The 23,588-nt window shown below is 38.9% G+C and overlaps 1 protein-coding gene across 1 annotated transcript; it reads left to right on the top strand.

The window, feature by feature from the left end:
* Positions 1–2,277: 2,277 nt before the first annotated feature.
* On the top strand, positions 2,278–10,319 carry LOC134840734 (cohesin subunit SA-1-like). The gene is made up of 3 exons (XM_063856747.1): positions 2,278–5,401; positions 9,203–9,415; positions 10,038–10,319. Exons 1-3 carry the CDS (start codon positions 2,284–2,286, stop codon positions 10,130–10,132), a joined length of 3,426 nt encoding a protein of 1,141 aa, XP_063712817.1. The 5' UTR covers positions 2,278–2,283; the 3' UTR covers positions 10,133–10,319.
* Positions 10,320–23,588: the final 13,269 nt, after the last annotated feature.

Here is a 23,588-nt window from a genome sequence, read left to right as displayed (position 1 = left end):
CTGAAAGTGCAGAGTCAATGTCGCAGGAGGAGGAGATGGAACATTGACAAATGGCCGGAGAAACAAAGAAGTAACGAAAGGAAGAAGTTAAAACTCAGTATTGTTTTATGTGTGTGAGAAAAACTCAAGTGAGAAACTATGCAACCAAGTTGTAATTGAAAAACTGAAACGATTAGTTGAGTTTTGAACATTAAGGAATTTGTTGCATTTATAAAATTGCATTTTGATTTTAGTTAGTGGCTTTAGAGACACTTGCTATTTATCCACAAAGGCTTGAGCAAAGAATACATTTAAATGTTCCAGCCTGCATGATTGTTTCTAATCAACTAGGACTTTTGATCATTTTGTGGTGACATGAAAGACTTGGATAATCTAATGAGGAGAGAGATTGTTTCATTGCTCTTTCTAACCGCAGAGTTCCTTAATTTTATTATTCAGAATAATAACAACCAAGATTTCCGAAGGGAAGAAGCATAGTAGGATAGTTTTAGCTTGTTGGTTGGCAGGACTGTCCTGCAAACCAACGTCTTTTAAAATCTGGGAGAAAAAGTTTTAAAATCAGGACATTGACATTGGAAGTCGGAAAAGATGATTAAGTCATATCGTCAAAGTACAGATTAATGAAAGAATTTGGAAAGCTATAGTAGTGTAGTATGATGCCATTTGTATTCTGCGGTGAGTCGATATGACGCGGATAAAAGAAATTTCGTCCATTTTGTAAATTCTGTTCGACGACACTGTACCTATTTTACGAACATTGCGAGATTCAATGAGGACATTGACCGGACTGTCCGGGGAGTATGCGACCTTCGACCAGAACGGACAAAAATTCAGATTAGGCGATTTCGAATAGTTAGCAGCTAACCTTCCGATTTGATAGTTTTGAGAGATTAGTGACGTTAATGGGACGATTAGTCAAACGGTGAAGGTCAAGATATTCTGGTATTTTGAAATTTTAAAAATTCGAACTGAGAAACCGCACTTCCGAGAAACGGAAAAACCGCCATTTTGGAAGAAAAGCCGGAAAAAATCAGAACGACAATAGTTGCGACGAAGATCACTATGGAAAAATAGAAGATCAGAATCGAAGAAAAAGCAGAGTTAGCAGAGACCGCTCCGAGTTGCAACGATTGTGTCGCTACAATCGTTGCAAGGTCGTTCACAACTACGGTGAAGGGTAGAAAAACAGCCTTCCGGAAAGAAGCTAAGGGCCTTATTTCCCCGGATTCAGGAATCCGGAGGGTTCTCGGGATTTGAACCGAAACTGTTTTACATAAGCTTTTAGCTTCCCGGTTATGTCTTCAATTGAATTTATTTAATATCTGAATTCATTCTACGAGGATGAGAAGCTAGGAGTTGGGGGAAAGGGTTAATCCATCTTCGATGGAGATGATGGTTTTTATCTACTGAAAAATTAGCGGGCAGAAGCTACTCTGCTCTACGTTTATCAGAACTCCAAATATCAGCAAAGAATTTTTTAACGTAGAGCAGAGTAGCTTCTGCCCGCTAATTTTTGGATGCACCGGTGGCGCTGCTCCAACAGCCACGCGGACGATGCAGTGATTATCCGAAAAACTAAGTGAAAAAAGACAAGAAAGCTATCCAGAATCTATAAACTACATAAGAACTAAAATAAGCTTTGCGCTCCTGAGGAGCTCTATACTTTGTATAAGGGGTTGCAGATCGCTACGCAAAGTTCAATTTATCGACAACTCCATAAGCGCTATTGTAGAGGAAGGACGGCTAAGATAAATTAACATTACGACGATGCATTTAATGCTGATTTATGACTTCATTGCTGATATATATGCGTTTTTATATTGCTGGTATGGCCCTATCCAGCTTGTGCACTTACCGTAACAAACGGAAGGGCCCCTTTTGTAATTTAGTATTTTTTTAATCTGAACAAAAAACAATAGTAATATAACGAATAGTACTAGCCCTGTTTTTAGGAGAGACCTCGTGGTCTGGGGGTACTGAGACCCAGCCATGAGCTCACTAATTTTGCATGTAATTAAGTTAATTTGAGCGTTCTGCTCGAAGCCGGAGAACAGTAACGTTTTTGTCGACCCGATGTTGAAAAGACCACCAAAAGAACTGGCTTTGGTAGAGACGGTGAAAAGCATCTAGAGCTCTGTTTAGACGTTGGCCAGTCGTCTTAGGACTTAGCTTTATTTTCCGTCGATATGTACTTCCGGGCGAATGTTACATGTCACACTAGTTATATTTTAATTCTTTGTGAAAGACGAACTGTAAAAATTTAAATCAATTATAGATAAGTTAATGGCAAGCAATTCTATGTTTGCTAACCAAAACCCCGAAATGATTTTCCCCTCTGAGCTTGGTGATTTTATGGGTGGTCACATGGAAACCCAGATGAACATAAACCATGCTATCGCAAACGAGCAGGCTATGATGTCTGCTGGAGAGTTTCAAAGTCACATGGTAGCTGGACCAAGTACTGCAGGTGTCAGTCCACCAGCAGCCAAACGATCTAAAAGAGCGCATGCAGATACCAACGCGGAAGAATCTAATTTACAGTCACTGTTTCAAATTGTGCGGAATGGACGGCAGGCTTTACAGTGTGTCGTTGATGACTGGATTGAGACGTATAAGCAGGACAAAGACAGCGCTCTGCTGGAGTTAATCAATTTTCTGATTCATTCGTGCGGGTGCAAGGGCACTGTTACGCCAGAAATGTTTGTGACGATGGACCAAACAGAAATTATTCAGAGAATGACCGAAGAATTTGATGAGGACTCTGGAGAATATCCACTGATTCAAAGTGGTCCGACTTGGAAAAAGTTCAGGTCAAATTTTACCGAGTTCATAGTCGTTCTGGTCAGACAGTGTCAATCGAGTCTGATTTTCGATCAATACCTGTTCGAAAACGTAATTTCTCTTCTGACAGGTCTATGTGATTCACAAGTTAGAGCGTTTAGACATACAAGCACTCTTGCAGCAATGAAATTAATGACTGCATTGGTCACTGTAGCCGCCAGTTTGAGCGTGCAGCATGACAAGATATCGCGACAGTTTGAGGCTGAAAAAGCAAAGAATGCAGCACGGCGAGCCTCGCAAAGAATGGATTTGCTTCGAGCCAAAAACGAAGAGTTCGAAGAGCACATAAAAGAATTACAACAAATGATGGGAAATATTTTTAATGGCATTTTCGTGCACCGTTATCGTGATACGCATCCAGAAATTCGGGCAATATGCATGGGGGAAATAGGAACGTGGATTAAAAACTACCACACGATGTTTTTGGACGACGGCTATTTGAGATACATTGGCTGGAATCTCCATGACAAACATTGGGATGTCCGACTGAAATGCGTGCAGGCACTGAGCAACCTTTACACCTCCGAAGAGTTCGCGTCTAACCTGGAGCTGTTTACAAACCGGTTCAAGGACCGAATAGTGTCGATGACGCTGGATAAGAAAATCGACGTTTCGGTCCAGGCAATCAAGCTGATCATTAGCATCAATGTCTGGAAAGATGATGCACTTGACAGCACCGACTGTGAAGCAGTGTATCAGTTAGTGTTTTCCTCTAATCGTTCAGTGGCTCAAGCAGCCGCTAATTTCCTCATTCAGAGGCTTCTTACAAGAGAAGAGGATGAATCCTCCGAGCAGAACAAGAACGCCCTCAGGAAAAAGGGTAAAAACTTGAGCCCGCACATTGCGCCCATGCGAGATCTCGTGCAATATTTCATAGAGAGTGAGCTACACGACCATGCTGCGTATTTGGTGGACAGTCTATGGGATAGCACGTCTCTAGTGAAGGATTGGGATTGCATGACTCAAATGCTGTTAGACGATATTTCAAGTGGCCACGAACCGCTAAGTGACAAAGAAGAGACTTATTTGATTGACATCATGACATGCTGTGCACGACAAGCATCTGATGGCCAGCCGCCGGTAGGAAGAGCGCCGCCTAAAAAGTTAACTGGAAAAGAGAGGCAAACAGTTCAAGAAGACAAAAATCGACTCACCAATCATTTCATCCAAACACTGCCCCGTCTCTTAAGCAAACATGGAATTGACCCGGAAAAGGTGGCCGATCTAGTTGTGATTCCGCAGTACTTTGATCTGGACATGTACACCACAGGAAGGTTGGAACAGTATCTAGACCAACTGCTCAAGTTGCTGACTGAAATAGTTACGAAACATGCAGACAAACAGATTTTGCACAACTGTTCAAAAACATTCGAATATCTCTGCAACGATTCCTATGCGATCAGTAACAAGTGCAAAATTGCTAGGTCAGCCTTAATTGATCACTTAGCTCAAACATTCCAAGCTGCGTGGCAAGACTACTTGGAAAATGTTGACGATTTGTCTGAAACGGAAATTTACAATTTGACCGCGTCAATGAGAAGAATCTGCGCTTTTTATTCTTCCCATAATTTAAATGCTTGGGAGCTGTACGACAGTTTGTTCAAAATCGCCAAAAGCTACAGTGAAAACCTCGCCATAAAAAGCCCGATCGTGAGTGACGCCCTTGCCTCTCTGCAATTTCACTTGATGTGGGCAAGGTCTGACATAGACGACCAAAACCCAGACAAGACCCAAGTCAAGGACATCAAACGACGTCTGCACGAAGTAATGAGCCTGAGTTATGAACTGGTGTGTCAACGAAATAACGCCCTTGAAGTTATTGAGGATGCTTATACTAACATTTGTGATTTGCTCGTAGTTTATGGGAAGCAAATTGGTTTCAATAAAGCTCTCAAACCCCTGGTGTACCTGGCGAGCGACGATTTGCAGCAGGAGCTGAGATTGTTCAATGACAGAAATGTGTTCACAAATGAAGACGAAGATGTTTTGGCGGGTGTGGACGAGGAAGAAGAAGATGCGTCTATCAAAATCGAAGCACTCCACAAACGGCGCAAGTTGCTGGCATGTTTTTGTAAGCTAATCATTTCGAATAACATTCAAATGACTTTGGCGGCCGATGTGTTCAAGCATTACTTGAAGTTTTACAACGACTACGGAGACATCATTAAAAATACTCTTGCCAAACTGAATGACTACAATCGAACGGAGTGCGCCAAAATCATTCTGAGATCGTTGCATATAATGTGGGATACCGTGCCGCATATTAGCCCCACAAGAGTGGATAAAGCGTGCGAACAGTTTGCGCATATTAAAGATCTAGCTAAGAATTTCTCCTTCATATTTTCCCTCGACCAGATAAAGTCAAGAGAAGCTATACAAGCATTGCACAAGGAAGGAATCTTCTACGCTTCCCAGCCGGAATCAGCATCTCCCAATGTGCCTCCGAAGAACATAGACTTCCTGGAAATAGTGAATGAGTTTACAGGGAAGATGATGAGGCAGGACAAGAAGATAGTGATGGAGTATCTGGACGACGTCTTCCCCCCAAACACAAACATGAGTAAGAAAGAGGAGCCTCATTTGAGCATCCTAGACACTAGGCACATTTTATTGTTAAGATTTAATCATTCGAGTTTTTGAACTGGCTCTAAGCGTTTAAACAAGTAATGGTAATGTTTTTGTGTACCGAGTTACAGAATGCATTCTCTTAATCATATTAAGCAGCCAGGGAGTCTCCTTTCTTTCTTTCATTAGCCCACGTTGGTCGGGTTGGGCTCGTCCGTCTCCAGGCTAAGGAACTTCGCAACTTCCACCGGCCTAAGCCACAGGTCTGCGGGAGTGAGTGGGGAGGGATTCTTGGGATTCAGTTAAAAATCTGGCAACTAGTGTGGGGTGCTAGGTGACAGTCCGGGCATAGTGGGGAAACTTTGTTGTGTAGTCGGGAGAGGTATGTGTTTAAAAGCCGACTGTAACCAGACCGGAGTTGGGAGAGTTTGCAGCGGGTAGTTCTGGGGAGAGATTTTAATGTGGGGTCGACCTTAGGGGGCGGTATACAAATTACTTTAGAGGGAGGGATTTCTGCGAGGAACTTGGTTGCTAGATTTGTGTGATTGTGTTTCAAAATGGACTCGTGGTGGTTAAAAACGAAAGTGGAAAATTCTTCTGGGTTGTTAAGATTGAGTGAAGGGTTAAGATTGGTTAAAACGGAGTCAATATCTTCTTTATCAGCGCTTAAAATTGATTGTCGAACTTGACATGGGGGTGTGAGTGGTAGAAATTATTTGGGTGATGGGAGCGGTATGACGAGATAAAAAAAATTGAGAGGTTAAAAAAGTGTGATGATTTGGAACATTGAGGATCTCGACCTCACTGTGCAGGTGAGCAGTGGAACTCATGAGCGTTGAGCCGGTAATAAATCTGAGGGCTTGATTTTGGGTAACGTGCAGGTGGTTAATGGAAGTTTTGCTGGCGGCATGTGACCAGCAGGGGAGGCATAATCTACAATGGGGCGTATTAAGGCTTTGTAAGTTAAGAGAAGGGTTTCTTTTGTCTGTCCCCAAGAGGATCCTGCGAACGCTTTCAGTACAACTATCCTGCGGCGGGCCTTGTCGGCGCATCTTTTACAGTGTGCAGCAAAGCATAAGGTTGGGTCACAAGTGACCCCTAAAATTTTCGGGTTTTTGTTAAGAGGGAGTGGCTCGTTGTTTAAAAGTACACTGGGTCTTTTGTTAAAATCTTTTTTGTATGAAGAAAAACGGGTAACTGATCCTTTAGAGGACGCGAAAGATAACTTGCTGGAAGTGAAAAACTTAAAAAGATGATGAAAGTAATCGTTCAACGATCGAGATGCTGCCTCTACATCAGGGCTTTGGGAAAAGGGATGGAAATCGTCAGCGTAAGATGTGCGACGAACATTATAGGGGGGTGTGGGAGAGTCATGGACGTAAAAATAAAAAGAGTGGGCGAAAGAACAGAGCCCTGGGGGACTCCACATTGAACTATTTTGCGAGGGGATTCTTGGTTGTTATAAAGTGTGGTGACCTGTCGGCCGTTGAAGTAGTTACTCAGCCAACGAACAATACCTCTCGGGAGTGGTGTGTCATGAATTAGTTCCACGAGAGTACGATGACACACCATGTCAAAAGCCTTCGAGAGGTCAAGCGTTGTGAGAACGGTGCGGGAGGGGGGCGATTTTGATTAAAACCGTCTGTGACAAAAAATTTTAGTGTGGAAAAATTCTGGTAGTGGAAACGACGAACACCATGTTGATGTGTGGCGGTAAGGAGATACTTTGTGAAAAAAAAGGATGAATAAGCCTTTCTAAAATTTTAACAGCGGGGCAGAGTAAAGAGATGGGCCTATAAGAAGTGGATAATTTATGGTCCTTTTCGGGTTTGGGTAGGGGGATTATCTTAGAATTTTTCCACATTTGAGGGATGATATTTTCAGACAGCGACATAATTTCAGACAGCGAGGGTTTGCTGTCCGCTATGGTTTGTTTAGTTCGTAGGGGGTAGAAAGTGGGGTTATTTAACAGGGTGAGCTTGGCTGTTTCGTGTCTGGTTTTCCGGAGTAGCTTATCTGACCCATGAATCCTGGCATTTGTGAATTGTTTGTTAAAAGCTTTACCTTTGTCTGTGTCTGAAGAGATTGTTTTTGATTCAAATTGAATAGGGTGCCTTCCTACCACAGGCCCGGATCCGTTTAGGGAGCGTACCACTTTCCAGACTTTTCTGGCGCCAGTGCGGTGATCACTGGTCTGGAGGAATTTACGCCATTTGTTTCGCCTGTCTTTCGATGGCTGATTGAGGAGTTGGGAGTTCAATTGGGAAGGAGTGAAACGAGAGTGCTGTGTAGGTTCCATGGGCTGATTGTTGTGGCGACCGAGATCTGTTTCAGCAGCAAGAAAGGCTGACTCTGGCGAAAGAGTCGGCGTGTAGTGGCGCCCGGCGGGGATGTGGTGGCGTGCTGCCCTCAGTACCAGATCCCAAACGAATTTCTCCCCGGCCGTAACTGAAGAAGGAAGCCTCGAGGCAAAGCAATCTGACTCAATCTCCTCGGTAAATTGCCGCCAATCAGCCCTGAGGAAGTTAATGAAAGTCTTTTTCGGAGAAAGGTGTATGCTGTTTTCTAGAGGTAATTCGATAAGTTTGGTGAGGTGGTCGGAGCCTAGAGATTTAATTGGGGTCCAGGACCAAGAAAGTAATAGGCTCTGCTCTGCTGGGGATATGTCAGTTGAGGAGAAGTGTGCATCAGAGGATATAGAATTAAAAGGTACTCTAGTTTGGGTATCATTCAGGGGGCGTAAGTGGATTCAGTAATTTCATTTAAGAGTAGTTGACCACGTTGATCTTCTTCTAAGTTTGAATTCCAGAGGGAAGAGTGGGCGTTTGGATAACAAGTACAAGAGCGTCACCTAGAGCCAGGAGATCAGTAAGGGACGCAGTATAACTGGGGGGACAACTAGATCTAGGGGGGATATAAAAATTACTAATACGAAGTTTCGACGTACCGGCTACAACTGATATACACATAGCCTCTTGTGTACCGTCGGTATTTTAACTTCTTCGTATTGTATGGATTCATGTATTGCAATGAGGAGGCCTCCACCTTCTTTGGGCCTGTCTTTTTGAATAATAGTGAATAAGGGACCTAGTGAGGGGTTACGGCTTTGTTTCTTGGAATAGGGCTGTGTATTTCATTCTGGGCTAGGAATGCTGCAATTTCAGGAGTTTTTCCAGATATTCCAGTACAATTAAACTGGAAGATTCTAAGGATACCTTTGAATGTTTGGTTTGTGAATTGGTTGCAGAAGGGGCTGTGGGCAAGGATTGCTTTGTGGGGATTGTTACTTGGTAAGAGGTGGTGGATGTAGCTTTGGTTCCGGGGGAGGTAAAATGAAAGTAGAAGTGAAAAGGGGGCAGTAAAAATCTATTTTATGTTCTTTTAAAAATTTGAGGCCACTGCATTTAAAATGTATCCAGCCACATATGTGGCACCAGACACTGGCTTGGTTTCTACTAATGTTTAGGTTACAGGGTGAACATTTGTAGGGACCGGGTTAGGGTTAATGCCGGATCTTAGGAGTAGGGTGAGTATGAGCAGACGGAGCAGCCTGGCCGGCTTCAGACGCTCCGTAACCGAAAACCCGGAGACTTCTGAGCTTTCCCCGACCCATGGGAGGGGGAGCTTGACGCCATTTGTAAGCTGGCAAGCCAGGATGTCGGGTCCACCACTTGAAGGCGGCGTCTTCTGGACCCAGGGAGTCTCCTCGTCTATTTGCGAACGCATTCATTGCGTTTTTAATGTTTTTCGAAAGACATCAAATTTGCTCATGCTGCATTGTTGTTTGTGTTTTAAGGTCGTGACGATACATGGTACGCACTACAATTGTACCGGGGCAACTTGGCCACGTCGGAACACGAAGCGCGTCAAATAGGCCACAAGGGGCGAACAGGTGGAGCTGCGCAGCCTCCCACTGCGACTGCAATCAAGAAGATCCCAGCTGCCGCCTCTTCGTCCACCGCATCCAGAAAGAGACAGTTGGATGACTCATTCGCCAGTGATTATCCAGGCATGTAATACTTTTGAACTCGCATTAGACACTTCTCCTTCTGGTAGAAACTGTCAACTGCCTCGCCAAAATCATGATAGTGTGAACATATTTGGTACAAATAATGCTTTAAGAGGGACAAAACAAGTTAGTCAACGTGTTTTGTTTTGGGTTGACCAAATTGATTGCTTTAGCTCTTCGAAAACAATATAAGCATATTAACCTACCAAAAATGTGTCCGCTACTGGAACATTTTTGAGGAAAATAGCCGAAGTCAGTTTTGGAAGGTTCTGAAAAAAACTAAAACAAAAGTTTTTGTCGCTCATTTAAAATTAGGCAATATTGTCACCTTAGAAAAAACAACAGCTTTCTATAATTGAAAGGAGCAATTTGAAAGAAGACAGTATTGCCGTCCTCGCCGTTCTCTCAGCGCTCAGTCCCAAAACTTGACCCGCCTTATTTTAATTTGACATCGGAAAGCGACGAAAAACTTAGTTTGGAATGCGAAAGATTGTAGAGGGAACGGATAAAATGAAAGAAATGATGTGGAAAAACTATATATAATAGTAATTGAATTCTTTCATCTTAAAAAGGTTGTTAACAGCTCCTTCTCAGACGTGTTTTTACGACTATATCATAACAGGTACACCTGGGAGCAGCGCCGGAACCCCTCGGCCTCAACAGCCGACGAGAGCGGAAAGACTGGCTTCGAGGAACCAAATGCGAGATCAGAATTGAAATCAGAGAAACTTTATTCTCCAAGTAGTTCAAACAGTGTTGCTTCACACTTACGCGTAGTTTTGGTATTTTCTCCACTCGGTTTTTTTGTAGAATGCTTTGAACTGTTTCAATTTAATTGGTGTTCCCTTGTTATTTTTATTTTACCGTTGTTTAGATTGTTAATTGTTCAATTTGTTTGATTGTCTCTTTATTTTAATGAGTTTCCGTTTGTTTAAGAATTGATGAACATAGTTCAGACTCTTACATAGGCCTTGAAGATTTTTTTGTTTTTTTCAAAGGAAAAAGTCTGAAAATGCTCTATTTATTAAAGAAGTACATTCTTACTTATGTTTTAAGAATGCACTTTTGGTTAGGTGCGTTTTTGTGTTCAATTTAACTTCATTTGCTAAAAGGTTGGCAAAAAATCCGCGCTCCGAATACGAAGGTGAAAATGGCGGGAAAAACATGAAATTGTAAGTTTCGAAAGTAGAATTTACGTTTCGGACTTCCCGGCGTAATGAAAATTTACCTATTGATCCAGTTTTTTTTTTCAAATTGGGTTAATTTTTGTGGGAAGAGTCAATCATAAATTGTTGTTACAATTCAAATAGCTCTAAAGTCATATATTGTTTCTTTGAAATTCAAAAGTTGATTTTTTTCATAAAGAAAATCAGTATTTTTCTCAGGGGCGGATTTAGGGGAGCGGACGCCCCCCCCCCTCAGGGATTCGACCCCCTGCCGAGCCAAAGGGTCCCCCCTTTGATACTTTTTCAGAAATCCATTTTTGGCCGACCGACCCTAAAATTTTTCTGAATGCGCCTTGGGCGCCAATATATACTAACTTTGAGGGGGAGCGCGCGCCAAAAAAAAATTTTTTTTGTCAAAATTTTTCAGAAAGTGCCAAAAAACGGCTTTTTTGACTGTTTTTTCATAAGTTTGCCTGCGGCGCAGAAAATTTAGCCACAATAGGGGCAAAACAGTGCTTTGCGAGAGCTCGAAAAATCAATTTGGTCGATCTAAAAAAAAAGGTCGTCAAAATTTTGGAAAATTGTTTGAAAATCCGCCCATCCTCGAGAAAATTCTAGATCCGCTCCTGATTTTTCTGTTTCCTTGCGGTTTTTGACTTTTTCTTACTGTTTGTTGGCTTTTTTTAAACTTGTGAGGTTGATTATCGGAAACTACGATTTTTCTCCGGGTAACGTTTTTTTTTTACAAACTTGTTAGAATTTAATCTTGCTTTATTATGAAACCCATTTACTCTCAGGGTGATGTCTATTCAGTGTAGTGGTAATGCACCTGCCTGAAATTTCAATTTTAGGGAATTCGAGTGCCGGCCGGTACTTAATTGTTTTTTGTATGGTGTGTTATAACAAAAAAAAAATTAGTTTTTTGTTGCGTATATGCTTTGCAATACGTTTTTACTCTATATATCGTTTAGATAAGATTTGCTGCACTTCTGTGTCATTTTCGAATTCAGAACTTACGCGATTTGTGTCTGAGTAAACTTAAGCTAAGAGAGAAGCTAAAATTTCAATTGCAGATGCAGCGCTATTTGTTCCAACTTTTTGTAGCGACTTTTCTGATTGTTTTAATATATTTGCAATTTAAGTTTTCCATTATGTTATGCAGGGCGGGTTAAAACGTATTTTTTCTTTAAAAAAATAGTTGAAAAGCTTTTTCAATTAACAAACTTATTGGTTTATTTTTTTCGTTTTTGTTCAACTAAAATGATCGTACTCAAAGTCAGTACTCAAAGACAGTTTTTCTCAAAACATACAGTTCTTTTTGCGCAAGTTTAAAATTTTAAATAACTGGTTAGAAGCTGTTAAAGAAAAAATTACAGCATAAATTTACTGCCCTCAAGAAAACTTGTGATTACTAGTAAACGTATAAGCGGCTGAACTATTAAGACCAAGTGTTCGATCCCAAAATCGAGGTTCTGTGGTAAACAAGCATGCAACTTTTCATTTTCGACAACCTGATTTTGCCTGGCATCAAAATGGATTTGAAACATATCAAACCCTGCTGTTTTTTTGTTTTATTACCTTTGCGATAAGCAAGGGTGTTGCAATCGGGTACTAAACTTTTTCTCCCGTAACTTGGGTGTAACTTCATTTCTTTTTCAATTTTTGTTTTTAACAGCTTAATAAACTTTGGTTTTTTTTATATTGAACTTGTGGCCTTTGTCGTTTGGGGTTCGAAAAAAGTGCGTGCTTGCATGTGTTCTGAGGGAAAAAAAGGACATTTTAACATTAGTTTACATTTTTTTTTCCACATGAAAGGTTTCTGCGCAAGTATTTTCGGCTTTGTTACCGCTTGGTGATTATAAATTCAAATTCAATTAACTATCTGGCGTAGAGGTAACACAACAGCTTGTGGTTTGAATGGGGCCGGGACCTGTTTTTTTTTGCAAACGAGTTTTCGTGCTTTTTCGGGCTATCGTTCATCTGTTTATTTTTTGTCGGCTTAGTTCCTGTAGCCCGACTTTTCCAAGGTTCAGTTCTCTTACAAGTTGCTCTAACCTCCATACTTGAGACGACAAAGTCTGGGAGTTTGATTCCAGTCGAGATCAGTTTTTATTTGCAAGTAGAAAATTTTCGGCTAATTTAGATCATTGTCGGTCTGCTTACTTTCGTCGGCTTAGTTCCGCAGAAATTATTTTTTTGAAACTTGGGTTTCTTTCTAGCATTCCGAGAGCTCTTTATAAAGTTTCTAATATGCAGCAATTTTTTTCCCGGATATTTTGGGCTTTTGTTGCAATTTTTATTGACAAAACCAGTTTTTTTCCGTTAGATTTTAATCATAGTCATTCATATTTGTCTCGCAAGTGGTGCGAAGCTCAGCTTCGCCTGTGTTCTGAAGTTTTTCCGGTAATATTCTTCCAATTTCCAGGTGTAGTTTCCTGCTTGGTCAATTGATTTTGTTTTTAATCAAAGCTAATTATCAATAATTTACCGAAAGCAAAGCAAATTACACCTTCACCAATAAAAGTATTGGAAAGAGCGCGAAAATTGAAGCAGAAAAGATTCAAGTTTACTTCAAATTGTCGAATTACCAGCAATAAATAAACAACAACCTTTGATCTTTTTGGTCAGTTTGGGTCAATTTTATCGGAAAAACCTCAGTCATAAGACTTCATGAAACTAAAAGAGCTCTAAATGGATGAAATCATTTCGATCTGGCAAAGTAGTTTCTTTAAAAGTAAAAAAGCACTTGTTTTCTTCAGGTGTCTGTTACTTTATTTCCTAATGCAAATTGGCTACGTTTCAGTAAACGTCGCTTTTAGTACAAGATAAAGCCTTATTTTGACCACAAAATCAGCATTTCATCTCACGTTTCAGTTTTTACCGTTTCTTTTGCAGTGAATCTTTTTTAGCCAGCGTAAAAGAGCACGGAGTGCTACCGGCTATTAGAATTCGAGTTTTTTTGGTGAGTTTTTGTCAGTAATGATTAGTGCAGGGATCGAGCGTAACACTAACATAAAAATGAGCGGTATTGAATTTTCTTAGCGTATATTTGTGTTTTCAAATGTTAATAATATTTCAAATAAGTATAATTTTGAGTTGACCAGCCAGAGACCTAATCCGCAAGTGGTTAAATAAAATTTGCTAACTTTTAGTATTTTACAGTCTCTTACCTTGCGAATCGGAGGTCAGATGTAATTTAAACCCGCAATCAACTGATCTGATTGCTTAGCACCATCTCCTCCGATGAATTACAATGGTCCAGATTGCAAGATTTGTTAATGAAATTCAAATTTGTTGGTGCAGCTTGTAACTTAAAATGGACGTAAGATAAAGGTTGCGTAATCAAGTTGCCTGATTTTTATAGGCAGCATAATTCAAAATGTTTTTTTTTGTGTTTTAAAAGTGCAAATTGTCGCTTGTATCGAACCTGTTACTCATTCCATACTGGAAGCAAAACGACTGGATATATAAATTTATTGCGAGGGAAATTAAAGTGAAAATTTTTGATAGATTTTCGATATCAAGCTCTTCGCCACTTGAGCTAGAGGGTACGCGGTTGCCTTTGCACGCTAATGTCGGGTTTGAGTCGCAGTCAGATCTTCCTTGTTAGCGTGTATGAAACTGATTTTTTTTCCCGAAAAAAATGAATTATTGGCATCTCGTTTTTCTGCTTAAGTTTGTGAGCTTAGTTTGCGAAGCATGGTTTTTATTTCATAAAAAGAGCTGTAGCGAGCGTAGTGTTATAGTGCGAGTATTCTTATTCTAAGTCAAGGGTTGGCGTTGTTGCACAAAATTTGACATTTTTTTAAAATCAAAAGCTAGATTTTTTCTACAAAACATCAAAAAACACACGATATGATCTAATTTGAGCAAAGACTTGTTTTATATTATATTCTTATGCTCGACCTAGCAGAAATCTGCTGAAACTTTGAAAAAATCAAATTTTGAGAAAAAAAATAAAGAAAGTATATAAATCACTGCCTTGTATATTAAGTTTACCGAAATTTTAAAGAAATAATCATGAAATCAATAAAATAAGCATTTCATACAAAGTGCTACTACATTAGAACAGTTCTTATAACTTCAATGGCTTTGACGATTTCCAATATCTTGAACTTGTCTTTGGATGAAATAACGAAGTCCTTTTTTTGTTTTCTCATGTGAAGCCTTTGTTTGTTGACCTTAAGTTGAGTACTTCATCCAATGCTGAATCCTTTGTTTGTTGACATTAAGTTGATTACTTCATCCAATTCTCTCCTATACTTTGCGATTGGTCTCTGCAGAATCTTCTAAAGTCAGTTTTTTAACCTTTGCCGCTAAATTTACATTAATCTGACGTTTTGTCAAAGCAACAATAGCTACATAAACAAAGCATTTCGGTACTCTCAAATTACTCTTTAAAAACCAAATTTCCCGTTTGTCGTGCTTTTTATGAGTACTGCAACATGTTCGAGGGAAAAAGTTAGATTTTGCATCCGGCTTGAAAGAGTCTCTGCAGTCATTTCCCCTCAGTTTTTATCAAGCTGCTCTCTTATGTGGCTGGATGCATTCGTATAAAATTTCTTCAGCAAGAGCTAAGTAAAGCGTGTCTGTGTCCATCTCCAACTCTTCAAGTTTTTTTACATCGCAGAACTTGTCAAAGAAGTTGTAGAACTTAAACATTCTCAGCTTTGCATACTGAAGTATGAAAAACCCAACATTTATGGGTTCTCGGTGCTCAATGGTTGATTTCAACAACTGCGCGTCATACAGGTCTTTCTCAACCGAATTCAATCTTCTGAGCAAGGGTTCCTTGATTGCTTTGAGTTTTTCATTGTATAGATATTTCGTGATTGTATGTGTGGATCTATCCATGATCTGATATCCACAGGAGGAATTACCCTTAAGTTTCATTGTTTCGGCTACAACTCCTGATAGAGGGTTTTTTCTCCTTCTCTTCTAGCATCAACCACTGATTGAACCAAATTATTGAAACGTTTTCCAGGAGCACACTGAAGAAAACGGGAAAGTTGGCAAGTTCAGATTTAAGTTCTTCTGGAACATCTAAAACGCATTTAAAATAGCCAAAAAGAGATCCATCTTTTATTTTTGCAAGGATGGAGTCTGTAGAAAGAGGTCTCTTGTAAGGAAAGTAGGTTCTCACATAATGCTTGATCCTGTCACTGGTATTTATTTTTTGCCACCATTCACACTCCCACGTTTCTTAAATTTTGTATCCTTTCTCTTTCATGTACTCCCGTCTCATATCATCCATCTCTATCTTATTATGATCTCGTTCAATATCCTAATCTGTTGAGGGTCGAGCTTCTTGGCAGGAAGAGAAGTGGAAGTAACATCCGATTGCTTCGAATACTGTCTTACAATGATCACAATAACCGTCCACATTAAAACAGTCGATTTTCTTGTTTGCCAGATGTGAAAAGGCTCTCAATTTTGCATTCTGGTCTTGTTTACTGGTAGAAAAGACATGACCATTTTCTCAAAGTTTCGAGATTGGTTATGTCTAGCTTTAAACTTCGGCGTCAAACTCTCATCTTGTGTACAGTCCTGTTGGCATATCTTGACACATTGAGAAAGGGTAAAGCTGGCTTGCATTAATTCTAACGATCGATTTACATATATTTGATGAATTTCTGATAAATGTTTCATCAACTACAGCTTTTCGGGTAAACCCAATGGAAGGTCCACAAGTACTGTCTTCTCGAATTTTTTCACGCAAATCTTAGTTACTTTCGCAAAATGGATAAAACTTGTAATTTGTAGATTTGTGTAGGCACATGTTTGCTAGATTCGGAAGAGTATATCCAAGTTTTAACATATCTATCCCCTTGTTGTGATAAAACTGAATCATTTTTTGTGTTGCTTCCATGGTTGTAACTACATCCTTGTTTTTGTACCCCTGCAAAAAGTGTTTGAATACAGTCATTCCGTTTTTCTTCCAAGTCTACTCCAGGTACTACACTTTTACTCCCGTAACTTGGGTGTAACTTCATTTCTTTTTCATTTTTTGGTTTTTAACAGCTTGATAAACTTCGGTAAAATTTATATTGAATTTGTGGCCTTTTTCGTTTGGGGTCCGAAAAAAGTGCGTGCTTGCGTGTGTTCTGAGGGAAAAAAGGACATTTTAAAATTAGTTTACATTTTTTTTCCACATGAAAGGTTTCTGCGCAAGTATTTTTGGCTTTGTTACCGCTTATAGATTATTAATTCAAATTCAATTAACTATCAGGCATAGAGGTAACACAACAGCTTGTGGTTTGAATGGGGCCGGGACCTGTTTTTTTTTTGCAAACGAGTTTTCGTGTTTTTTCGGGCTATCGTTCATCTGTTTATTTTTTGTCGGCTTAGTCCCTGTATTTTTTGTCGGCTTAGACTTTTCCAAGGTTTAGTTCTCTTACAAGTTGCTCTAACCTCCATACTTGAGACGACAAAGTCTGGGAGTTTGATTCCAGTCGAGATCAGTTTTTATTTGCAGGTAGAAAATTTTCGGCTAATTTAGATCATTGTCGGTCTGCTTACTTTCGTCGGCTTAGTTCCGCAGAAATTATTTTTTTTGAAACTTGGGTTTCTTTCTAGCATTCCGAGAGCTCTTTATAAAGTTTCTAATATGCAGCAATTTTTTTCCCGGATATTTTGGGCTTTTGTTGCAATTTTTATTGACAAAACCAGTTTTTTTCCGTTAGATTTTAATCATAGTCATTCATATTTGTCTCGCAAGTGGTGCGAAGCTCAGCTTCGCCTGTGTTCTGAAGTTTTTCCGGTAATATTCTTCCAATTTCCAGGTGTAGTTTCCTGCTTGGTCAATTGATTTTGTTTTTAATCAAAGCTAATTATCAATAATTTACCGAAAGCAAAGCAAATTACACCTTCACCAATAAAAGTATTGGAAAGAGCGCGAAAATTGAAGCAGAAAAGATTCAAGTTTACTTCAAATTGTCGAATTACCAGCAATAAATAAACAACAACCTTTGATCTTTTTGGTCAGTTTGGGTCAATTTTATCGGAAAAACCTCAGTCATAAGACTTCATGAAACTAAAAGAGCTCTAAATGGATGAAATCATTTCGATCTGGCAAAGTAGTTTCTTTAAAAGTAAAAAAGCACTTGTTTTCTTCAGGTGTCTGTTACTTTATTTCCTAATGCAAATTGGCTACGTTTCAGTAAACGTCGCTTTTAGTACAAGATAAAGCCTTATTTTGACCACAAAATCAGCATTTCATCTCACGTTTCAGTTTTTACCGTTTCTTTTGCAGTGAATCTTTTTTAGCCAGCGTAAAAGAGCACGGAGTGCTACCGGCTATTAGAATTCGAGTTTTTTTTGGTGAGTTTTTGTCAGTAATGATTAGTGCAGGGATCGAGCGTAACACTAACATAAAAATGAGCGGTATTGAATTTTCTTAGCGTATATTTGTGTTTTCAAATGTTAATAATATTTCAAATAAGTATAATTTTGAGTTGACCAGCCAGAGACCTAATCCGCAAGTGGTTAAATAAATTTGCTAACTTTTAGTATTTTACAGTCTCTTACCTTGCGAATCGGAGGTCAGATGTAATTTAAACCCGCAATCAACTGATCTGATTGCTTAGCACCATCTCCTCCGATGAATTACAATGGTCCAGATTGCAAGATTTGTTAATGAAATTCAAATTTGTTGGTGCAGCTTGTAACTTAAAATGGACGTAAGATAAAGGTTGCGTAATCAAGTTGCCTGATTTTTATAGGCAGCGTAATTCAAAATGTTTTTTTTTGTGTTTTAAAAGTGCAAATTGTCGCTTGTATCGAACCTGTTACTCATTCCATACTGGAAGCAAAACGACTGGATATATAAATTTATTGCGAGGGAAATTAAAGTGAAAATTTTTGATAGATTTTCGATATCAAGCTCTTCGCCACTTGAGCTAGAGGGTACGCGGTTGCCTTTGCACGCTAATGTCGGGTTTGAGTCGCAGTCAGATCTTACTTGTTAGCGTGTATGAAACTGATTTTTTTCCCCGAAAAAAATGAATTATTGGCATCTCGTTTTTCTGCTTAAGTTTGTGAGCTTAGTTTGCGAAGCATGGTTTTTATTTCATAAAAAGAGCTGTAGCGAGCGTAGTGTTATAGTGCGAGTATTCTTAGTAGTAAATCTTGGAGGTTAAGGGGGGGTGCCTGCAGACCCCCATGTTCTAAGATAGGGAATAGAGCATCCGGTCTCCAGGCTATATATTAACATTGGGTATAGAGTCAGCGATGTATTAAGCTTGTGAATAGAATTGTTAAGGTTTCATGGTTTGTGTTATGATAAGAGAATGGTAAGAACAATGGTGATTTTTTTTGGTTTTTGTGTAGAAATCTCAGGTTTTTTGGAAGAAATTTAGGCGCGCGTTATCTAAATGGTAAATATCAATGGTTAATTACGTGTGGATTGTAGAATAAAGGTGTTTTCTTATGTTTTTTGGGTCATATTAAGTCAATGGTAATGGTAGGCGTTGTTGCACAAAATTTGACATTTTTTTAAAATCAAAAGCTAGATTTTTTCTACAAAACATCAAAAAACACACGATATGATCTAATTTGAGCAAAGACTTGTTTTATATTATATTCTTATGCTCGACCTAGCAGAAATCTGCTGAAACTTTAAAAAAAAAAATTTTGAAGAAAAAAAATAACCAAGAAAGTATATAAATCACTGCCTTGTATATTAAGTTTACCGAAATTTTGTAGAAATAATCATGAAATCAATAAAATAAGGATTTCATACAAAATGCTACTACATTAGAACAGTTCTTATATTTTCAATGGCTTTGACGATTTCCAATATCTTGAACTTGTCTTTGGATGAAATAACGAAGTTCTTTTTTGTTTTCTCATGTGAAGCCTTTGTTTGTTGACATTAAGTTGATTACTTCATCCAATACTCTCCTATACTTTGCGATTGGTTTCTCAAGAATCTTCTAAAATCCGTTTTTTTATCCTTTGCCGCTAAATTTACACTAATCTGACTTGTTGTCAAAGCAACAATAGGTCTTGCTACATTAACAAAGCATTTCGGTACTCGTAAATTACTCCTTAAAACCCAATCTCCCGTTTATCGTGCTTTTTATGAGTACTGCAACATGCTCGAGGGAAAAAGTTAGATTTTGCATCCGGCTTGAAAGAGTCTCTGCAGTCATTTCCCCTCAGTTTTTATCAAGCTGCGCTCTTATGTGGCTGGTTGCATTCGTATAAAATTTCTTCAGCAAGAGCTAAGTAAAGCGTGTCTGTGTCCATCTCCAACTCTTCAAGTTTTTTTTACATCGCAGAACTTGTCAAAGAAGTTGTAGAACTTAAACATTCTCAGCTTTGCATACTGAAGTATGAAAAACCCAACATTTATGGGTTCTCGGTGCTCAATGGTTGATTTCAACAACTGCGCGTCATACAGGTCTTTCTCAACCGAATTCAATCTTCTGAGCAAGGGTTCCTTGATTGCTTTGAGTTTTTCATTGTATAGACATTTCGTGATTGTATGTGTGGATCTATCCATGATCTGATATCCACCGGAGGAATTACCCTAAAGTTTCATTGTTTCGGCTACAACTCCTGATAGATGGTTTTTTCTCCTTCTCTTCTAGCATCAACCACTGATTGAACGAAATTATTGAAACGTTTTCCAGGAGAACACTGAAGAAAACGGGAAAGTTGGCAAGTTCAGATTTAAGTTCTTTTGGAACATCTAAAACGCATGTAACATAGCCAAAAAGAGATCCATCTTTTATTTTTGCAAGGATGGAGTCTGTAGAAAGAGGTCCCTTGTAAGGAAAGTAGGTTCTCACATAATGCTTGATCCTGTCACTGGTATTGAATTTTTGCCACCATTCACACTCCCACGTTTCTTAAATTTTGTATCCTTTCTCTTTCATGTACTCCCGTCTCATATCATCCATCTCTATCTTATTATGATCTCGTTCAATATCCTAATCTGTTGAGGGTCGAGCTTCTTGGCAGGAAGAGAAGTGGAAGTAACATCCGATTGCTTCGAATACTGTCTTACACTGATCACAATAACCGTCCACATTAAAACAGTCGATTTTCTTGTTTGCCAGATGTGAAAAGGCTCTCAATTTTGCATTCTGGTCTTGTTTACTGGTAGAAAAGACATGACCATATTCTCAAAGTTTCGAGATTGGTTATGTCTAGCTTTAAACTTCCGCATATCGGTGTCAAACTTTCATCTCGTGTACAGTCCTGTTGGCATATCTTGACACATTGAGAAAGGGTAAAGCTGGCTTGCATCAATTCCAACGATCGATTTACATATATTTGATGAATTTCTGATAAATGTTTCATCAACTACAGCTTTTCCGGTAAACCCATTGGAAGGTTCACAGGTTATGTCTTCTCGAATTTTTTCACGCAAATCTTAGTCACTTTCGCAAAATGGATAAAACTTGTAATTTGTAGATTTGTGTAGACACATGTTTGCTAGATTCGGAAGAGTACATCCAAGTTTTAACATATCTATCCCCTTGTTGTGATAAAACTGAATCATTTTTTGTGTTGCTTCCAGGGTTGGAACTACATCCTCGTTTTTGTACCACTGCAAAAAGTGTTTGAGTACAGTCATTCCGTTTTTCTTCCAAGTCTCTCGTAAGTAATTGTAAGTATCCAAACCAGATGGAGGCACATTTTTGATTTGAAGCTTTTTCAAGGCTTGTTGTTCGTCAAGCCCACACTTTCTCAGCTTCTCATAATCCTTAAAGTCTTTGTCTAGAGGATTATTGTTTCTAAGTTTACTAAAAAGGCTTCATACGTTCTCAATTCGGGAAAATCAAGTGTGCCTGGGTTATCAAACCACTCAAAGGGAAAGAATCCTTTCGTTTCGCCAGCTTTATAGGCTTTGAGAAAGGAGTCCAGAGTACTTACCTCACCAAGAAACTTCATTATGTCGAAAAATTGTACATCTCCAAACTTGAAGCAAATGAAATCGTTCGCTTTTTTGATGACTGATGTTTCTTGTTCTTTATCGCGAATCCAACAGGGGATTAGGTAGGACTTGATCAAATTCAAATAATATCTACCACTATTACATGCGCTATGACAATCCTTAAAGCTGAGGGTAATACTTATAAATCGGCAACAGAATGCAAGTTCCGAGCACGTCCATTATGTCGTTAAGTCGTGTTAAATGCCTTTCTAAACATCTTTCTATAATTGGCGAAATCAATGATAAAAATGGTGTCACCAAAGATTTAGAAAAAGAAATGAAGCGCCTAGTTCAGAAAATTTGCGCGCGTTGCTTTCTGCAGAGATACCTCCATCGAGATTCGGTGTATTATATTCCATGACGTACAAAATTTTCATGTAGCTAGAAAACAAACGATTTTCTCGAAATCAGAAATTTCTTTTTTCTACAGAAATGGTTAATCAGATTAGATGCTCATTTGTACTTCCGCGTTACCTGTTTTTGTTCCGGCGATTTGAATCTGACGAGCACCTTGATGCAACCACCCATTTTTTTTGAATTTGTTGTTTATTCCAAAAAAGTCACAATTTTGCAAGTCGGATCATGAATAAGGTACAATTTTTTTTGCTACAATGAAACTCTTGATACATAATTTATTTCATTTTATCGACGACAAAATGGTACAATTTTGCTCGTTTTAAGAGTTCACTTGATCAATTCCTTAGGCAGTTTATCGGGTCCTTGATTGCTCTGTTTGGTGACTTAATGTGAGACTTCAACAGCGTGACATTCTTCAATAGTTTATGACAAACATGAGATTTTGGCTCGTTAACACGAAGCATACAACATCAAACTATATGATGATCGATCTTGTCTTTTGCTCTCTGGGAAAGCAATGTAAACTTTAAACTTTGAATCTGTTTTCAAGTACCACAGATCAATTAAGTTGGCGTTTAATTGAACAAACCGATAACGTCATTTTTTGTTTTGAGAAATTTGCTTTTCATTGAGCTTTTCATAGACATCCTGAACTATTGAATTTGTAGTGTGTTAGAAATTGGTTGAATTCTAATCTCAGATTATTTTCTCGTTATTTGCATTTTGACCATTTTTTACTTAAAGATTCCCTTCCATAGCTTGGGTCTGTCAAATCAATTCTGAATTTGTTGCGGAACATCTGGATATTGCTTGAATTTAAGTTTAATAAATTTGAAAATTTTTTGAAAAAAGTTAAGGTACAATTTTAGAATCATGTTTTACTTGGTTAGGAGGGTCTTAGTGAGATTTTTAGGTGAGCATTTCTTGACTTTGTTCATCCAAAAGAAAGCTTAGTTGTTTAAGGAGGGGTCTAGTTGAGGACAACCTGCATTATTGTAATTTTTTTAATGCTGTGATTTGATGATTGACTCTGTGCCTCTAAAAACCTTAGTTGTGTTAGGAGGGGTTTGATGAAGTCTCTAGGTGAGCTATTATTGACGTTGTGCCTCCGAAAACTTTAACTGTGTTAGGAGGGGCTTAGTTGGGTCAGTTTGTAATGTCGTATTGTTTTTAAAGCTGTAATTTTATCATTTGACTTTTCGACTCCAAAAAACTAACTCGTGTTGGAAGAGGCTTAGTGGGATGTTTAGGTGAGATGTTATTGACATTGTGTCTCCAAAACCCTTCGTTGTGTTAGCATCATGCAATGTCGTTTTGATTTTAAATGCTGTGAATTGATCAATTGACTTAGTGCCTCCATAAACATAAGTTGGGTTAGTAGGGGCTTAGGGGAGTGTATGGGTGAGCTGTTATTCACTTTGTGCCTCCAAAAACCTAAACTGCGTCAGGAGGGGTTTAGTTGAGAACAACTTGCAAAGTCGCATTTTTTCAATGCTGTAAATCGATCATTTGACTTCGTCCCTCCGTAAACATTTGATTTGATGAGCTGAGTTGAGTGTTTAGTTGAGCTGTCCAGTTGCTCTAGACTTTGTGCCACTGCATAAAACTTCAGTTGTGTTAGCAGTAGCTTTGTTGAGGACATGTAATTTCGTTCTGATTTTAAATACTGTGAATTGATCAGTTGACTTCGTCCCTCCAAAAACCT

This window comes from Symsagittifera roscoffensis, chromosome 2, assembly GCF_963678635.1.
Source record: "Symsagittifera roscoffensis chromosome 2, txSymRosc1.1, whole genome shotgun sequence".
NCBI lineage: Eukaryota > Metazoa > Xenacoelomorpha > Acoela > Convolutidae > Symsagittifera > Symsagittifera roscoffensis.
The sequence above is the reverse complement of the archived record's forward strand: the minus strand, read 5'-3'. Positions and strand labels throughout refer to the sequence as shown.